The sequence below is a fragment of the Pan troglodytes genome, chromosome 13 (genome assembly GCF_028858775.2).
Source record: "Pan troglodytes isolate AG18354 chromosome 13, NHGRI_mPanTro3-v2.0_pri, whole genome shotgun sequence".
Taxonomy (NCBI): domain Eukaryota; kingdom Metazoa; phylum Chordata; class Mammalia; order Primates; family Hominidae; genus Pan; species Pan troglodytes.
This window is the reverse complement of record NC_072411.2, coordinates 102,578,205-102,598,811: the sequence shown is the minus strand read 5'-3', so window position 1 is coordinate 102,598,811 and position 20,607 is coordinate 102,578,205. Positions and strand designations below refer to the sequence as shown.

Here is a 20,607-nt window from a genome sequence, read left to right as displayed (position 1 = left end):
TATTTCTATGGATCATGTACTCAGTTATATATTGTTTTTAAATTCCATAAAAATACCAGTTAGAAAATACTTCACTGGCTAAGTAAAAAAAGAAAACAAAAAACAAAACACTTCTAAAACTTTATCATTTCATAATGGTTATTAACCTACCTATTCCTGATTTTTGGGTTCTCCGGTTGACTTTAAATTTCATCTTGTTCATCTTCTCATGCTCATCATCACTTACTTGAAAGGCTGGGGAGCACTCCAAGGCAAAATTTTCTTTTATTATCACATTTTTACTAGAAGAAACGCTCAAAGGTACTAAACCTTCATGAACACTGTCAAAGGAAGAATCTTGTATGTTAGGTGAATGTATCTCAGACAAAGATCTAAATGCCTTTGTGTAAAAGTCTGGCTTATTTTTGACCATTTTCTCATTCTCCAAATTGTTTTCCTTATCAGCTTGTTCAGATACAGTAGACTTTCCCTGAACGCTGTCAAGTATTCTTTCCATTACTTCATGGCTCTCTGGAGAAGGATCTATGGAGGTCTTCCTTTTCTTTGACTTAGATGTCATTTTATTTACCTTTTTAACCTGACACTCTCCTTCTTTTATTTCTTCCACAAAAGGGAGATCTTTCTTATTCAAAGTGGTAGTGCTTTGCTTCTGAGTCTTACATAGTTCAACTGGGTTTCCTGGATCAGAATCTGCTTCACTAGTAATATGTTTTAAATCAGATTCTAAGGAGATAGATGTCTGTGAAGATTCTGTTAACTGTGAAGCAAGTTTGTTCTTAGCTTTTGTCAAAATGTTCTTTGCCTTGCATGATGATTCTTTCTTACGCTTTTTAACTACTTTGTAGGAATCTAAAATTTGATCACAACTTTCCTTTTCATTACTGTTGACTTCCATATAGTGTTTATTGATAATGTCTTGGCATTCAAGTTTTTGTTTAGATTTATTTACTTTAAAATCAAGATCTTTTGTATAGCTTTCTTGGACATGTGCATCTTTATCATTATCCTCATATATCTGGTTCATTTCAGAAATTATTTCTGTCTTCCAATTCACTTTATTCCTGAGCTTCTGATTTATTTTTGATTCATTTTGCTCAGCAGATTTCCTATCAGTAACATACTTTTTCAACTCCAATATATTCTGGGTGTCATAATCACATAAATTTCCATTATCTTTGATGAGAAGATCAACTGTTTGAAATTCATTTGTGACTTGTAGATTTTCAGAAATTGTTTCTTTATCCTTTGGGGTTAGAGAGAAGAAGTTATCTTTTTCTAGGTCATGTACACCTTTGTTATCATTCTCATATATTTGGTTGGTTTCAGGAATTATTTCTGACTTTTGATATACATTTAGTCTAGGCTTCTTACCTATTTTTGAATCATTTTGACAAGCAGATTGCATATCATGGCCATGTTTCACCCCCAAAACATTTTGAATCTCAGAATCATACAGGTTTCCACTATCTTTGGTAGAAAGAGCAGGTGTTTCAAACTCACTTGGGTCTTCTAGGTTTCCAGGGATGATTTCCTTATCTTTTTGAGTTAAAAAGAGTGAGTGACTTTTAACTGTGTATTCTATACTTTTGTCATTATCTAAATGATTCACTTCAGAAATTATTTCTGTCTTCCGATTTACTTTCTGCCTAAGCTTCTTATTAACTTTTGATTCATTTTGCTGAACGGGGTACATATTGGTCATCTGCTTTTGCAAACCCAACACATTCTGGGTCCTATAGTCACAACGATTTTCATTATCTCTAGTAGAAAGAGCTGGGATTTGAAGCTCTTTGGAAACTTCTATGTTTTCAGAGATAGGTTCTTTATCCTCTTGGGTTTTGAAAAAAAAATTACCTTTTTTTAGGACATGCACCACATCTTTATCATTATCCTCATACATGTGGTTCATTCCAGAAATTATTTCTGTCTTCCGGTTTACTTTCTTTCTAAGCTTATTAATGTTTGATTCATTTTGCTCTGAGGGTTGAATATCAGTGACATACTTTTTCAAATCCAATATATTGTGGGTCCCATAATCACATAAATTTCCATTATCTTTGGTGGAAAGATTGGCTGTGTGAAATTCATTTGTGACGTCTAGGTTTTCATAAATGGTTACTTTATCCTTTTGGTTTGGGAGTAAGTTATCTTTTTCTAATTTGTGAATCACAAATGTCTGTCTAGAAGCTTTACTTTTATTACAAGTTAGGGAATTCTGACCCTTATCAAATTTACTCTCCTGGTGAAATTTACCTGAACTTTGGGATAAAGAGTATGTTTCCTCTTGCTCATTTGTTATTCTTTTCTCCTTTTTATTACACAGTACATTTTCTCTGTCACCTTGTTCAAAGCCAGTTTGAAGGGTCATTTTCTTCAGTTCATTCACCTGAGCCAGCTGTTCATTCATCTGAGCCAGCTGTTCATTATTGAAAATAAAATCAGGATCTTCTGCATCCCTTTTGCCATCCAGGACATCAGATCTTTCTGTCCTGTTTTCAATCTTTTCCCCAATATCGACATCTGAACTATTTTTAAACTGTCTCTTTGATCTTTCTCTGTTTTTTTCAGAGCTGGAATCTTTCACTTTTCTGAAAGTTTTCATTCCATGTTCATTTGTTTTTTTATTACTTTTCTTTTTAATGCCTGTTGAAACTGTGACAATTTTGCTGACTTCACTAGCAGTTAAATCCATGTCAGCATCATACACAGTTTTCTGCAATTGAAAGTCATCATTATCCTCAACTTGATTCATGCACTCTGCATTAGGTTCTCTGGCAGACTCAGAAGATAAGCCAGGAAGATCCTGTTTATTTCTTTGCATTTCAGTATTTGTTTCATTAGTATGACCATTTATCTCATTATTGCAATTTAATTCTGGACTTGAAATGTGTTGTTTATCTAAAACTGTTGCACAGGGAGTGTCTGCAGAAAGATTATTTGATTCCCAAGATGACCCACGCTTCTTCCTTTCAGTCACATTACTAGGAGATGGTTTCTCCCATCTGTGGCCAATAGACTGGGCATTTCTCATCTCACTCATTAGAGAAGTCTTAGAACTTTGGTCTGAGTGGGAATGGCTTTCTATTAAGAAAAGGAAAACAAAACTCAGAAACAAGTAATGAAATAAATAAGTTACCTTAAACAAATTAGATTCGAAATCAAGCTGTTTCACAGATATAATTTCTGACAATGTGTTCTGATCAGATCCTAATATTACTAAGAATCTATGCTTATAAGAAAATAAGTTAGAAATGATGAGTACTCCTAAATCACATTTTACATTTGTATCTACAGAAAATATATACTGAGAATTCTGCCTCAGCCCCAACAGTAGAGTGGAGTACAGCCAACAGTAGAACCATTAGCATACATTTCTAGAGTGAAAGGAGGCCAGCAAATGAACCCAAATAATAGTGATAGCTCTGAAAAGGATTGCTATCAAAGACTATCAACAGGCAGCTAAAATTTATATAAATTATATATACATATATTAATATATGTTTGTATGTGTGTAAATATATATACACATGTATATATGTATACTGTATACATTATATGTATACCATATATATGTGTGTATATATGTGTGTGTGTGTGTATATATTATATACATATACATATGCCCACACACATACACACACACACACACACATTTTCAGAAAGGAAAAACAATTCTAAGCTCTAAATTCAAAATTGTTATAGTTCCATATCCCAGTCTGAAAATCTATGGCAAATCTGTAAGCACCAGACTACACCACAGATTATCATTTAGGAATACTATGTAAATAAAATGTAAATGCCATCTTTTTTCTTGCTCAACCATTACCCAGACTCAAGTTTTTGCTTTACCATTAATTAACTGGTGATGATCTTCAAAGAGTCTCTATACCTATCTAGGCCCCCAATTTTCATATCTACAAAAAAAGAGGGTAAAACTAAGTAAATATATGGTATCTTTCAAATCATAAGCTAAGATATTGAGAAAAGCTCATTAGGTCCATTTATTTCTAAATATTTCTTCCAGAGTAACAGTATTAGGCCACTGTGGATGTGATGTTTGTCAGCATATTTACTTTAAAATTAAATCTATCACCAGCAGTTTTAAATGGCAGAAGTTAGCAAATCTGTAACATAAGAGAGCTAACTTATTAACTGTTATACATAATTGCCCTCAGGAAGAACATCTGATGAATGTAACTAATACAAATACTCAAAATGAATTTTTAAAACAATCTCACCTCTGGGAGGTACATCAACTATAGAAGAAATATGTTCTGAATCATCTAAACCATATACATTTTGATTATTCTCTTTAAGAAATAACACTTCCGAATTATCCTGAGTTGATAAAGGTTGTGTTGTTGATCCTGAAGAGGGAATATCAGGTAATGTCTTTGATTTAATATTGTTGTCACACTGCATTTTCTCTTTATCTTCATCTTCATCATCATTTGAAGTTAATGGAACCCTAAAGGCAAGTGGGAAGGAAATGAGAAATTATGTATTTTATAAATTTTCTTTAAATGCATGGGCAGTTATTTCTATATTCTATTTAAGATCGAACCACAAATCCACCTGGTACTTTTTCAAGTTCAATGAAGACACTTAAAGGTAGGAAATGAGTAGTTCCTACTAGAACAGAACTTGGAAGGAAACATGAATGCTTCTTAACCCCTTAGTCACAGTGGCCCCAAAAGAAGATAATTTATATATTTACTTCTTGTGCTATTAGAAGACTACTATTAAGCAAATGAAAAAAGTTCAAATGTACTTACAAATAGCCATGTATAATATTTATACTTTTCATAAAATTAATTCTATGTAATACCCAAAAATCTTCCTTTGGTTTCTAGCAAATGTAATTGTTTATAAAATTATGTGTGACATAAGTTTGCTATGTTTCCAAAAGGCATCCAAGTACACTAAAATCATTATTCCTAGAGTAATTAAATCTATGGGAAGAAAACTGACAGAAACCCACAGAAATAATTTGATACACTGACATATTTGAATTCAAAGAATAAAGAGTAATATCGTCCACAAACAGTAAAGAGCTATCTTGTATTCCAAGGAAATCACAGATATTTTAAAATAATTTATAATAAGAAAAATAAAATATTTCTGATAAATATTTATGAGAAATTTAAAGGCAACTACCAGTAGAATAGCTGTTGGGAGGAAATTTCTATACCACTTGAGGAAACAAGTTAACAAAAATAAACGGAGAGGTTCTGCTTCTGGTAATGGCTAAAAGTTACTATCAGACCAACCCTACCTAACATAATGACTATAAATTCTGGACAAAATATTTTAAAAAACAACTACTAGAAGTCAGTGAATGGACAAAAAGCAAGTAGAGAGCTAGCGAAGGGGGTGCCAACACTTGGAAGAAGAGTGAGTTTCCCATTGTTTTACAGCCTCAGCTGGTGCCACATTCAAAAAAAGTTGGAAACCTACAGTCTTATTGGTTCAAGGTTAGAATTCAGGGCAACTGTAACAGCTGTAAAGTGATGGGGGGAAATGTCAGATAAGAGAGGTAAAGAGGAGAGCCCCAAATTTTCTGTATAAATGCTCCCCAAATATCTAGCTGACCTCTGAATCCCATATATATGAGGAAGATTCGAAGCAGCTATCTAAGGATAAAACAACTAAAATGAGATTTCAGATGTTGCTTATTTTGGGTTCAGACAAGGTTAGTGCCTATTAAAATTGAAACATCAAAACTCTTTGGGTGAGCATAACTGAATCTACATTTTCTCCAACAAGGGATACACAATACCCAGGTGCAATCTAATATTATCCAATATATGAAGCAATAGAAAAACATGATTTAAACTCACATGGAAAAGATAATCAAAAGAGAATGATCTTGATACGCAAATGGCCAATAAGTACATAAAAATATACTTGACATCATTAATTAATAGGGAACTACAAATAAAAACCATGATGCAATACTACTTCATACTCCTAGATGGCTATACTCACAAGAATAGATAATTATTAACAAGTGTTGGTGAGGAGATGGAGAAATCAGTGTCAAAATACTGTGCTGGCGGGAATGTAAAATGGTGCAGAAGCTTGGAAAAACAATTTGGCAGTTTCTCCAAAAGTTAAACACGGAGTTACCAGATGACCCAGCCATTCCACTGCTAGGCATATATTCAAGAGAACTGAAAATGTATGTCCACACAAAAATTTGTACATGAATGTTTATTGCAGCATTATTCATAATAGCCAAAAAGTGGAAACAATACAAATGTCCATTGATTGATGAATGGATAAACAAAACATGGTATATCCATACAACAGAATTATTGTCCCTCCATAAAAAGTAATGCAATGCTCATATGTGCTACAACATGAATGAACCTTGAAAACAATATGCTAAGTGAAAAAAGCCAGACACAAAAGGCCACATATTTTATGATTCCATTCATATGAAATATCCAAAATGGCCAAATCCATTTAGACAGAAAGTAGATTAGCAGTTGTTAGGGGCTAGGCGGGTGGAGAATGGAGACTGCTATAGATATGAGATTCCCTTTTAGAGATTGAAATATTTTAGAAATGAACAGGGTGAAGATTCAAAGCTTTGTGAATATACTAAAACCACTGCACTGTATACTTTAAAAGGGTGAATTTCATGTGATAAGAAATTTTATACGGGAGGCTGAGGCAGGAGAATGGCGTGAACCCGGGAGGCGGAGCTTGCAGTGAGCCGAGATCGCGCCATTGCACTCCAGCCTGGGCGACAGAGCGAGACTCCGTCTCAAAAAAAAAAAAAAAAAAAAAAAAAGAAATTTTATATTAAGTGAATTATATATCTCTATGTTTTTAAAAGTAAATACAAGAAAGGAAATAATTTAAAAATAGACACCAATGAAATATAAAACATAAAATTGAGAAAAATAAAATCAATGAAGCCAAAAGCTGAGTTTGTTAAATGAACAATAAAACTGACACACCTCTAGCTAGTTTGATTAAACATACAAATTACAAAAATCAGGAAAGAAAGGTTCTCACTACAGATGCTACAGGCATTAAAAGAATAAGAGAGGTTCCAAGATGACCAAATAGGAAGAGCTCCAGTCTATAGCACCCAGCATGAACGATGCAGAAGACGGGTGATTTCTGCATTTCCAACTGAGGTACCAGGTTCATCTCAGTGGGGCTTGTTGGAGAGTTGGTACAGGACAGTGGGTGCAGCCCACGGAGTGTGAACCAAAGCACTGCAAGGCATCGCCTCACCTGGGAAGTGCAAGGGGTCAGGGAATTCCCTTTCCTAGCCAAGGGAAGCCTTGACACACAGCACCTGGAAAATTGGGTCACTCCCACCCTAATACTGTGCTTTTCCAACAGTCTTAGCAAATGGCACACCAGGAGATTATATCCCGCGCATGGCTCACAGGGTCCCATGCCCACGGAGCCTCGCTCTTGCTAGCACAGCAGTCTGAGGTTGAACTGCAAGGCAGCAGCCAGGCTGGGGGACGGGTGCCTGCCATTGCTGAGGCTTGAGTAGGTAAACAAAGCGGCCAGGAAGCTTGAAGCGGGTGGAGCACCCTGCAGCTCAAGGAGGCCTGACTGCCTCTGTAGACTCCACCTCTGGCGGAGGGCATAGCTAAACAAAAGGCAGCAGAAATTTCTGCAGACTTAAACGTCCCTGTCTGACAGCTTTGAAGAGAGTAGTGGTTCCCCCAGCCCAGGGTTTGAGATCTGAGAATGGACAGACTATTGCCTCAAGTGGGCCCTGACCCCTGAGTAGCCTAACTGGGAGACACCTCCCAGTAGGGACCGACTGACACCTCATATGGCCGAGTGCCCCTCTGAGATGAAGCTTCCAGAGGAACGATCAGACAGCAATATTTGCCATTCTGCAATATTTGCTGTTCTGCAGCCTCCACTGGTGATACCCAGGCAAATAGGGTCTGGAGTGGACCTCCAGCAAACTCCAACAGACTTGCAGCTGAGAGTCCTGACTGTAAGAAGGAAAACTAACAAAGAGAAAGAACATCCACACCAAAACCCCATCTGTACGTCACCATCGTCAAACACCAAAGGCAGATAAAACCACAAAGATGGGGAGAAACCAGAGCAGAAAGCTGAAAATTCTAAAAATTAGAGCACCTCTTCCCCTCAAAAGGAATGCAGCTCCTCGCCAGCAACGGAACAAAGCTGAATGGAGAATGACTTTGACGAGTGGAGAGAAGAAGGTTTTAGATGATCTGTAATAACAAACTTCTCCGAGCTAAAGGAGGATGTTCAAACCCATCGCAAAGAAGCTAAAACCCTTGAAAACAGATTAGACAAATGGCTAACTAGAATAAACAGCATAGAGAAGACCTTAAATGACCTGATGGAGCTGAAAACCATGGCATGAGAACTATGTGATGCATGCACAAGCTTCAGTAGCTGATTTGATCAACTGAAAGAAAGGGTATCAGTGATTGAAGATCAAATGAATGAAATGAAGCAAGAAGAGAAGTTTAGAGAAAAAAAGAGTATAAAGAAATGAATAAAGCCTCCAAGAAATACGGGACTATGTGAAAAGACCAAATCTACGTCTGATTGGTGTACCTGAAAGTGACGGGGAGAATGGAACCAAGTTGGAAAACACTCTTCCGGATATTATCCAGGAAAACTTCCCCAGCCTAGCAAGGCAGGCCAACATTCAAATTTAGGAAATACAGAGAACGCCACAAAGATACTCCTTGAGAAGAGCAACTCCAAGACACATAATTGTCAGATTCACCAAAGTTGAAATGAAGGAAAAAATGTTAAGGGCAGCCAGAGAGAAAGGTTGGGTTACTCACAAAGGGAAGCCCATCAGACTAACAGCAGAACTCTCAGCAGAAACTCTACAAGCCAGAAGAGAGTGGGGGCCAATATTCAACATTCTTAAAGAAAAGAATTTTCAACCCAGAATTTCATATCCAGCCAAACTAAGCTTCATAAGTGAAGGAGAAATAAAATCCTTTACAGACAAGCAAATACTGAGCGATTTTGTCACCACCAGGACTGCCCTAAAAGAGATCCTGAAGGAAGCGCTAAACATGGAAAGGAACAACTGGTACCAGCCACTGCAAAAACACGCCAAATTGTAAAGACCACTGATGCTAGGAAGAAACTGCATCAACTAACAAGTAAAATAACCAGCAAACATCATAATGACAGGATCAAATTCACAAATAACAATATTAACCTTAAATGTAAATGGGCTAAATGCTCCAGTTAAAAGACACAGACTGGCAAATTGGATAAAGAGTCAAGACCCATCAGTGTGCTGTATTCAGGAGACCCATCTCACGTGCAGCGACACAAATAGGCTCAAAATAAAGGGATGGAGGAAGATCTACCAAGCAAATGGAAAACAAAAAAAGGCAGGGGTTGCAATCCTAGTCTCTGATAAAACAGACTTTAAACCAACAAAGATCAAAAGAGACAAAGAAGGCCATTACATAATGGTAAAGGGATCAATTCAACAAGAAGAGCTAACCATCCTAAATATATATGCAACTAATACAGGAGCACCCAGATTCATAAAGCAAGTCCTTAGAGACCTACAAAGAGACTTAGACTCCCACACAATAATAAAGGGAGACTTTAACACCCTACTGTCAACATTAGACAGATCCAGGAGACAGAAAATTAACAAGGATATCCAGGAATTGAATTCAGCTCTGCACCAAGCAGACCTAATAGACATCTACAGAACTCTCCACTCCAAATCAACAGAATATATATTTTTCTCAGCACCACATCACACTTATTCCAAAATTGACCACACAGTTGGAAGTAAAGCACTCCTCAGCAAATGTAAAAGAACAGAAATTACAACAAACTGTCTCTCAGACCACAGTGCAATCAAACTAGAACTCAGGATTGAGAAACTCACTCAAAACTGCTCAACTACATGGAAACTGAACAATCTGTTCCTGAATGACTACTGGGCACATAACGAAATGAAGGCAGAAATAAAGATGTTCTATGAAACCAATGACAACAAAGGCACAACATACCAGAATCTCTGGGACACATTTAAAGCAGTGTCTAGAGGGAAATTTACAGCACTAAATGCCCACAAGAGAAAGCAGGAAAGATCTAAAATTGACACCCTAACATCACAATTAAAAGAACTAGAGAAGCAAGAGCAAACACATTCAAAAGCTAGCAAAAGGCAAGCAATAACTAAGATCAGAGCAGAACTGAAGGAGATAGAGACACAAAGAAACCCTTCAAAAAATCAATGAATCCAGGAGCTGGTTTTTTTGAAAAGATCAACAAAATTGATAGACCGCTAGCAAGACTAATAAAGAAGAAAAGAGAGAAGAATCAAATAGATGCAATAAAAAATGATAAAGGGGATATCACCAGTGATCCCACAGAAATACAAACTACCATCAGAGAATACTACAAACACCTCTATGCAAATAAACTAGAAAATCTAGAAGAAATGGATAAATTCCTGGACACATACACACTCCCAAGACTAAACCAGGAAGAAGTTGAATCCCTGAATAGACCGATAACAGGTTCTGAAATTGAGGCAATAATTAATAGCCTACCAACCAAAAAAAGTCCAGGACCAGATGGATTCACAGCTGAATTCTACCAGAGGTACAAAGAGGAGTTGGTACCATTCCTTCTGAAACTCTTCCAATCAATAGAAAAAGAGGGAATCCTCCCTAATTCATTTTATGAGGCCAGCATCATCCTGATACCAAAGCCTGGCAGAGACACAATAAAAAAAGAAAATTTTAGACCAATAACTCTGATGAACATCGATGCAAGAATCCTCAATAAAATACTGGCAAACCAAATCCTGCAGCACATCAAAAAGCTTATCCACCATGATCAAGTTGGCTTCATCCCTGGGATACAAGGCTGGTTCAACATATGCAAAACAATAAACGTAATCCAGCATATAAACAGAACCAAAGACAAAAACCACATGATTATCTCCATAGATGCAGAAAAGGCCTTTAACAAAATTCAACAGCCCTTCATGCTAAAAACTCCCAATAAATTAGGTATTGATGGGATGTATCTCAAAATAATAAGAGTCATTTATGACAAACCCACAGCCTCCAGTTTTGAATGGGCAAAAACTGGAAGCATTCCCTTTGAAAACCGGCATAAGACAGGGATGCCCTCTCTCACCACTCCTATTCAACATAGTGTTGGAAGTTCTGGCCAGGGCAATCAGGCAGGAGAAACAAATACAGGGTATTCAATTAGGAAAAGAGGAAGTCAAATTGTCACTGTTTGCAGATGACATGATTGTATATTTAAAAAAACCTCATCGTCTCAGCCCAAAATCTCCTTAAGCTGATAAGCAACTTCAGCAAAGTCTCAGGATACAAAATCAATGTGCAAAAATCACAAGCATTCCTATACACCATTAACAGACAAACAGAGAGCCAAATCATGAGTGAATTCATGATTCACAATTGCTTCAAAGAGAATAAAATACCTAGGAATCCAACTTACAAGGGATGTGAAGGACCTCTTCAAGGAGAACTACAAACCACTGCTCAATGAAATAAAAGAGGGCACAAACAAATGGAAGAACATTCCATGCTCATGGGTAGGAAGAATCAATATTGTGAAAATGGTCATACTGCCCAAGGTAATTTATAGATTCAATGCCATCCCCATCAAGCTACCAATGACTTCCTTCACAGAATTGGAAAAACCTACTTTAAAGTTCATGTGGAAACAAAAAAGAGCCCGCATTGCCAAGTCAATCCTAAGCCAAAAGAACAAAGCTGGAGGCATCATGCTACCTGACTTCAAACAATACTACAAGTCTACAGCAACCAAAACAGCATGGTACTGGTACCAAAACAGAGATATAGACCAATGGAACAGAACAGAACCCTCAAAAATAATACCACACATCTACAACCATCTGATATTTGACAAACCTGACAAAAACAAGAAATGGGGAAAGGATTCCCTATTTAATAAATGGTGCTGGGAAAACTGGCTAGCCATATGTAGAAAGCTGAAACTGGATCCCTTCCTTACACCTTATACAAAAATTAATTCAAGATGGATTAAAGACTTACATGTTAGACCTAAAACCATAAAAACCCTAGAAGAAAACCTAGGCAATACCATTCAGGCCACAGGCATGGGCAAGGACTTCATGACTAAAACACCAAAAGCAATTGCAGCAAAAGCCAAAATTGACAAGTGGGATCTAATTAAACTAAAGGGCTTCTGCACAGCAAAAGAAACTACCATCAGAGTGAACAGGCAACCTACAAAATTGGAGAAAATTTTTGCAATCTACTCATCTGACAAAGGGCTAATATCCAGAATCTACAAAGAACTTAAACAAATTTACAAGAAAAAATCAAACAACCCCATCAAAAAGTGGGTGAAGGATAACAGACACTTCTCAAAAGAAGACATTTATGCAGCCAACAGACACATGAAAAAATGCTCATCATCACTGGCCATCAGAGAAATGCAAATCAAAACCACAATGAGATACCATCTCACACCAGTTAGAATGGTGATCATTAAAAAGTCAGGAAACAACAGGTGCTGGAGAGGATGTGGAGAAATAGGAACACTTTTACACTGTTGGTAGGACTGTAAACTAGTTCAACCATTGTGGAAGACAGGGCGGCAATTCCTCAAGGATCTAGAACTAGAAATACCATTTGACCCAGCCATCCCATTACTGGGTATATACCCAAAGGATTATAAATCATGCTGCTATAAAGACACATGCACACGTATGTTTATTGCAGCACTATTCACAATAGCAAAGACTTGGAACCAACCCAAATGTATACAACCCAAATGTCCAACAATGATAGACTGGGTTAAGAAAATGTGCACATATACACCATGGAATACTATGCAGCCATAAAAAAGGATGAGTTCATGTCCTTTGTAGGGACATGGATGAAGCTGGAAACCATCATTCTCAGCAAACTATTGCAAGGACAGAAAACCAAACACTGCATGTTCTCACTCATAGGTGGGAATTGAACAATGAGAGCACTTGGACACAGGATGGGGAACATCACACACCAGGGCCTGTCGTGGGGTGGGGGCAGAGGGGAGGGATAGCGTTAGGAAACATACCTAATGTAAATGACGAGTTAATGGGTGCAGCACACCAACATGGCAGATGTATACATATGTAACAAACCTGCACATTGTGCACATGTACCCTAGAACTTAAAGTATAATAATAAAAAAAAGAATAAGAAAAGCATAGTATAAGCAACTTTATACCAATAAACTTTACTGACTAGATGAGATGTGTGATTTTCTTGAAAGACAAACGTTTTCTAAATTGACTTGAAAAGAAACCAAAAACTTGAAAAGCCCCATATCTATTTTAAAAATTAAATTCATAATTAAAAACTCCAGGCCCAAATTACTTCTCTTGTGAATTCTATTAAACATTAATGAAAAACTACCAATTGTACAAACTCTTTCAAAAATTGAGGAAGACAAATGCTTCTCATCCCATCAGGCCAGCATAACCCTTGTCAAAACCCATCAATGGTTTTTGTAAGAAAATTAAAGACCAATATCCCTTATGAACATAGCACAAGAATTTTAAAGAAAATATTAGCAAATCAAACCCAGCAATATATAGAAAGAATAATACATCATAACGAAGTGGAATTTTTTTTTTAGGAACGCAAAGTTTGCATTAGAAAATCCACTGAAGTCACTGTATTAATAGAACAAAGAAAAAAATAATGATTCTCTCTAGAAATGCAAAAAAATCATTTGACAAAATTCAATACAAATCATTATAAAAACTCAGAAAACCAGAAAAAAGGGAACTTCTTCAGCTTGCAAGAAAGGTGCTAACTTTTCAACAGAAAAAGATAGATACCTGAAGATGATAAAATGACACCTGATTCACTTATATAGCATTTTAAATATAATAGAATTTGAAAGTAAGGGTATAGAAAAAGATATATCATGGAAATATTATAACAAACAAAGTAGACTTCAAAGCAGGAACCATTGCTAGAAATCAGAAAAACAAATCAGTCCTAAATGTATGAGTACCTAATAACAGCTTTAAAATACATATAGCAAAAATTGACAAAACTAAAAGGAGAAACAGATGAATTCATAATCATAATGGTAGACTTTAATAAACTTCTCTCAATAACTGACAGAATAAACAGACAACAGAAGCAGGAAGGATATGGAAGACTATAATTAACAAACTAGACACAGCTGCCATACATAAAAATACTGCGTTCAACCATTGCAAAATACACATTTTTTCATGTGCACCCCAAATAATTACCAAATTAGATCAAGCTTTGTCCTAATGAAATTCCCAATATACTTCAAAAATCGAAATTCATTTTAACTATAGTCCCTAATTATAGCAGAATTAAGCTAGACATCAACAACAAAAAGTAAAAATAAAAATACCCATCAGCTTAGAAGTTAAACAATATACTTCTAAGTGATCCACAGGGTCAAATAAAAAATCAGGAAAAAAAATCTTGAACTAAATAATGATATGGTATATCAAAAACTGTGAATCTAGGAGACTGATGATGTATGCCTGTAGTCCCAGCTACTCAGGAGGCTAAAGCAGGAGGATCATTTGAACCTAGGAAATCAAGTCCAGCTTGGGCAACAAGAACTCATCACAAAATAAACAAATAAAAATTGTGGAACACAGCTAAAGCAGTGATTATAGGAAAATAACCTTAAATGCTTATTTTTTTAAAAGAGAGGCTGAAAATTGATAATCTAAACTACCCCAAGAAGCAACTAATAAGAGTAATAATAATAATGAAAAGAAAAGCAAAACAGAAAGAAAGAATAAAGAGCAGAATCAATGAAATAGAAAACAAATATACTAAAACAACAACATAGCTCCAAATGAGACCTTCACAAAGATGAATAAAATTGACAGACCTCTAGAGCAAGACTAAGAAAAAAAAGTGATGAAACACAAATAACAATACTGAGAAAGAAGAAGAGAACCTCACTACATACCCAAAACACATTAAGCACATAACTTGATAATATTATGAACAATTTTATGCCAGTAATTTTAGATGAAATGGTCAAATTCTTTAAAAAAAATTTAACAAACCTAACATAAGAAGAAATAAGAAATCTGAATATTCTTATACCTATTAAAGAAATGAGATGTTACACCAGGCATGGTGGCTCATGCCTGTAATCCCAGCACACTGGGAGGCCGAGGCAGGTGGATCACCTGAGGTCAGGAGTTCGAGACCAACCTGGCCAACATGGCGAAACCCTGTCTCTATAAAATATACAAAATTTAGCTGGGCACGTTGGCGAGCATCTGTAATCCCAGTTACTCAGGAGGCTGAGACAGGAGAACCACTTGAACCCAGAAGGCAGAGGCTGCAGTAAGCCAAGATCGCACTACTGCACTCTAGCCTGGGTTGCAGGAGTGAAACTCCACCTCAAAAAAAAAAAAAAAAAAAAAAAAAAAGAGATGTTACCAAAACCTTTTCCACAAGAAAACTGCAAGCAGGCCCAGATAACTTCTAAACATTAAAAAAAAAAAAAAAAATCCTACACAAATGCTGCCATAAAACAGAAAAAGAGGTGCACTTAATTCATTTACAGTGACCAGCATACTATAAATACAAAAACCTGACAAAATCTATTACAAGAAACAAAAATTATACATCATTTTCATCAACATACAATGATGTAAAATGATACAAAAATATTTTTTTAAAATTAGCACTTACAATTTTGTGGCATATCAAAAGGATACTTCATCAGGAGCAGTTCATTGTAGAAATGCAATTGTGGTTTAACATTCAAAAATCCTTATAATTCATTATATGAATAAAAAATATTAAAAAATTCATAACATTAACAGAAAAAAGAAAAAATTAGTATCTACTCAATAGTGACAGAAAAAGCATTTGATAAAATTCAGTAGTTATTCATGAAAAACTCTCAGCAAACTGAAAGTACAAAGAAACTTTCATAATCTGATTAAGAGAATCTACAAAAACCCAAGAGCAGACATCATATTTAACAACAGGAATACAATATTTAATAATGGGAATACAATATGAATGCCTGTTCTTACTTCTTTTATTCAATATTTAACAAGTAGCTGGCCGGGCACGGTGGCTCACACTTGTAATCCCAGCATTTTGGAAGGCCAAGGTGGACAGATCACGAGGTTCAAGAGATCGAGACCACCCTGGCCAACATGGTGAAACCCTGTCTCTACTAAAAGTACAAAAATTAGCTGGGCGTGATGGTGCGTGCCTGTAGTCCCAGCTACTCAGGAGGCTGAGGCAGGAGAATCGCTTGAACCCAGGAGGCAGAGGTTGCAGTGAGCCGAGATCATGCCATTGCACTCAAGCTTGGTGACAGAGTGAGACTCCGTCTCAAAAAAAAAAAAAAAAAAAGTAGCCAATGCAACAAGGTAAGAAAAAATAAAAGCCAAAACCTGGACAAAACAAACAAACAAACAAATAAAAGAAAAGCTATATATTAGGAGGTTAGGGGGAATAAAACTGCCCTTATTCACAAATAGTAAAATTTTATTCACAAACTATTAGAATAGCAAGGTCACTGGAAACAAGGTCGATATCCAAAAATCATATTGCTATATATTAACATCAAGAAGAAAATTAAATTTAAAAAGCAGAGCTTCTCTGCCTATGGAGTAGCCATTTCTTATTCCTTTACTTTCCTAATAAACTTGCTTTTACTTTAAGGATTTGCCTTGAATTCTTTCTTGTGTGAGATCCGAGAACCCTCTCTTGGGGTCTGGATCAGGACGCTTTCCAATAACATCTTCTTGGCAAACTATGAAGGGATGATACTGAAGAGACCCCTGACCCAAAGGAAATAGACTGCAGCACCAATTGGCCAACTTTGGGTAAGTGGTGGGGTGCCCAGGTAAAGGATGGGATTGGGTTAGAGGCCCGACTTAGGGGAGTTAGTCTCTCCTAAGACAGAGTGGATTAAAGGCCCCTCTTAATAAAAGGCAAGGATGCTTCACCAAACTTCAGTTTGAGGTCCAACTTATGAGGGTTAGAGTCCCTTCTGAGATGTAGGGGATTAGAGGCCCCCATCAGTAAAGTCCCTCTTGGCTACGAACAAATTTGGCATTATGGGACATTAACCACTCTTCTCTTTGGATTAATTTGCCTTCCACTCTTTGCAGATGGCTGTGGGTGACAGGATTAGGCACATACATGTTCATGGGACATGGGGAGCTTTTTCCTCCCCTAAAGGGGGAAACCTGAGAGCTGACGGGACTGCTGGAAAAGATCCTTTCACAACTGACAAATGGCCACCTGAACTTTTGATTCAGTGTCATTGCAATGAGTGGGTCTTTCTCTGGCTTCCCTGAACTCTTTGCCTGCCCCACTTTGCCACAGGCAATCTCTCTCTCTCTCCCTCTCTCTGTCTCTGTCTCTCTCTCTCTCGGCCAGGAGTTTTGGGGTTGATATCATAGTTAGCTCTAAAAATTGTTTTGAGCAGTTAAAAGCCTTTGCAAGCTCAAAATTGGCTGCTGTAAGGTCCTTCTGGGAAGGGCAATGGAAACTGCCCAATGCTGTAGCTTACTGGCTAAGGCTTTGTCTTTTCACTATGGCAGCTTGGGTTCAATACCCAGCTTAGGGAATGAGGACTTTCTGGTTGATATCTGTGTGATCTTTATCATTTATTGATTCTCTTCCCCTCCATGTATGACTTCTGGCTTCCCTTCATGAATCTTCCTTTCTCTGAGCTACCTTTGGAGATTCTAGATCTTATAAAAATTGCTTACCACCTCCTTGAAAATATCATGTACATATGATTAACTTACGGTTAAGTCATAACTTTAGGCTTATTGGTTTCACCTGGGAGGTTACCTTTGGTAAAATTCAAAAGCGAGAAATATTGGCTGTTTGGCCTGGCTAAAATCAGGTAATGAGATTTAAAAGGACTTTTTAAAAGAGCACTATGACTAAAAGTCAGTAGATAATTAAAAGCGGATATTCGACTTAGCACGGTGGCTCATGCCTGTAATCCCAGCACTTTGGGAGGCTGAGGTGGGCAGATCACCTGAGGTCAGGAGTTCGAGACCAGCCTGGCCAACAATGATGAAACCCCATCTCTACTAAAAATACAAAAATTAGCCAGGCTTGGTGGCAGGTGCCTGTAATCCCAGCTACTCAGGAGGCTGAGGCAGGAGAATTGCTTGAACCCAGGAGGTGGAGGTTGTAGTGAGCCGAGATTGCACCATTGCACTCCAGCCTGGACGACAAGAGTGAGACTCCGTCTCAAAACAAACAAACAAAAAAAGCGGATATTCAAGCTCTAACAGCCTGAGACTCCTTGGGGAAAACAGAGGAGGCACCACAGACCCTGTTTTGGGAAAAACCTATTTACCTCATGAAACCCCAGGAATTGAAAGTTGATAGATCTCCCTCAAAATCTAAGGCTCTATTCTGTTTCACATTGTGTTATCTGGTATTTTTGACTTTCGGGGGTATCAGAAATTCTTTGCATTATGAGAGAACATTGGGGTGTAATAATTTGGTAGGAAATATGCTTCTGGGGATAGCTAATGGCAGTTATGGCAGGGATACTCGGCTGTTTGCATGTTTGGATCAGAAAAGCATGCTCTTGGCCACCTGGAAGGTATGGAAATGTCCTTACGTCCCACTACCACTGAGAAATAAGATTCCCCTGGGGGATGGGCTAATCACAGAATGGGCTGATTAGCTTTGGGTTGCTTTGTAAAAAATGCACAGTAAAATCATTGTACTGTCTTGTTCCGTAGCATTTCTCATTTTTTGGGATCTAGGATCTGGTATAAAAATGGGACCCTTAATTTGGGGGGATTTATTTTGCCTTCCAGCTATGCCTGCTTATTAGGCCCTAGAAAGTGTATGCTTGAAATAGAAACTTAAAAACTAGCAAATGAAAAATCTTACAACTACTGGATCTTCTTTTGTTTGTCTGTGTATTTATGTGTGTGGTGTGTGTGATATAAAAGGGCTTTAACTGGCTTAAAAATAATAAGCGCTTAAATAAAACATTTTGTCAGAAAAGTAAAAAGTGTAATGCCTTTTAGTTCATGTGACTTAACTAATCTTTGGGAAAAGATTATAAAAAGTCATGGGAATGTGAATATCTTTTTGCCTTGTTGAGAGGGTTAAAGAATTGTTTTAAATTAGATAGGATAAAGCTGAAGATTCGAGCAAGTTGTGGAGGTTTGTGAAAAATTAATCTTGTAAAAACGTTGTGTGTGAGAACATATTAAAGGGGTATTATTCTGTCTTTCCATAAATTGAACATTGGAATAAAAGCATAACAGGTTTTTCTTAGAGCACTGATCTGCTCTTTAAAAAAAAATTTGTAAAGGGTTGTAAAAGGTTTGAGAATCTTACCTTAAGGTCAAACTGATTAAGATTGAATACATTTTTGTATAAGGTTTTATTAAGAATTGAGTTTGACATAAATAATGCACTAATGCAGTGGTGAAATTTGGCGTATTTGGCATAAAAATCTTACAGGAAGCACTGTCGAATGTGAAAGTGTTTGCCTTTCTTTGTGCTTCTATAAATATTACTGGTATGTGTTCCAAAATTACGCAAAATTCCTGTAACTCTGATATGGCTTAGTGTATGTTATTAATCATTATAACTGTTATGTTAAATTGTTGTATGTCATAGAAGAAACCAAAATTTCCTTGTCGATTGTGGCTTTAATAATGGTTGTCCTAACTAAGACTTTTTGTCACCTACAGACAATTGTCTTGTTTTAATCCTCTTCAAAAGGTAATTTATAATCAGCTATAGGACTTTGACAGGTGCTCTTGAATGCAAGTTTCTAGTAACTTTGGAGATTGTGACATTAGAATAGAGGAAAAAACTTCCAGTACTCATGGAGAGTGGAAATGTTCATGAATATCAAATAGGACAGTATTTAACTGCATGGACTGAACCAATGTAAGTCTGAAGTAATCTTTTTTGGCTTTTTGCTTGAAACGTTGATGATCTTTTGTTTTTCAGTGTCAACAAAATTTTTCTTTTGAGCTATTTACAGCTTTTAAAAATTGAGTACAGTATACTCCTGTGAACAAAATTTGGAGCATGTTTGTTTCTCTCTACCTGATTTCTCTAGAATTTGAAAACTAGTTGTGAATATTCTTAATTGATGGCAATATAGTTGTTTGTATAAGTACAATAAGAATCTGTTTTCTTTTGCAACAGAACACAATTGGAAAAACTGGTTATTTTACCAAGGCATTGACTGGAATGGTGTGCTTTCCTTTAAGCAATCAAATTTGACTTAGAGAGCCAATAAAGGCCCATTGGGAAAACTGGCCTCATACCTTGTGTACACAATCCCTGTACAGGTTTCTTGACCTGCAGTAAGTAAATAATGTCATTTTCTGACAGGCCCAGGAGCCCCAAGTTATCTTGGGACCTCAAGAAGAGAGGAATTTACTCAAGTTATAGGTATCGGACGGTACAAACCCATGGCTGGGCTCGGCTTTAAAAAAGTCTCATCTGAGATTCCTTATGGAACAATGTTCCATCAAAGCCAGTTTAAAAAGAGCTTATGTTTAAAAAAATTATTCTTGCTGCACTT

At 36.7% G+C, this 20,607-nt stretch overlaps 1 protein-coding gene across 3 annotated transcripts in view; it reads right to left on the bottom strand.

Moving 5' to 3' along the window:
* The window catches only part of SGO2 (shugoshin 2), a 57,744-nt gene that overhangs the window by 9,641 nt on the left and 27,496 nt on the right, over window positions 1-20,607 (bottom strand). For all 3 annotated transcript variants that reach the window (XM_009443953.5, XM_016949483.4, XM_016949484.4), the window contains 2 exons: window positions 4,239-4,468; window positions 151-3,081 (listed from right to left, as the gene is read on the bottom strand). In XM_009443953.5, coding sequence (XP_009442228.2) covers window positions 151-3,081; window positions 4,239-4,468 — 3,161 coding nt within the window. The remainder of the gene's footprint in view (window positions 1-150; window positions 3,082-4,238; window positions 4,469-20,607) is intronic.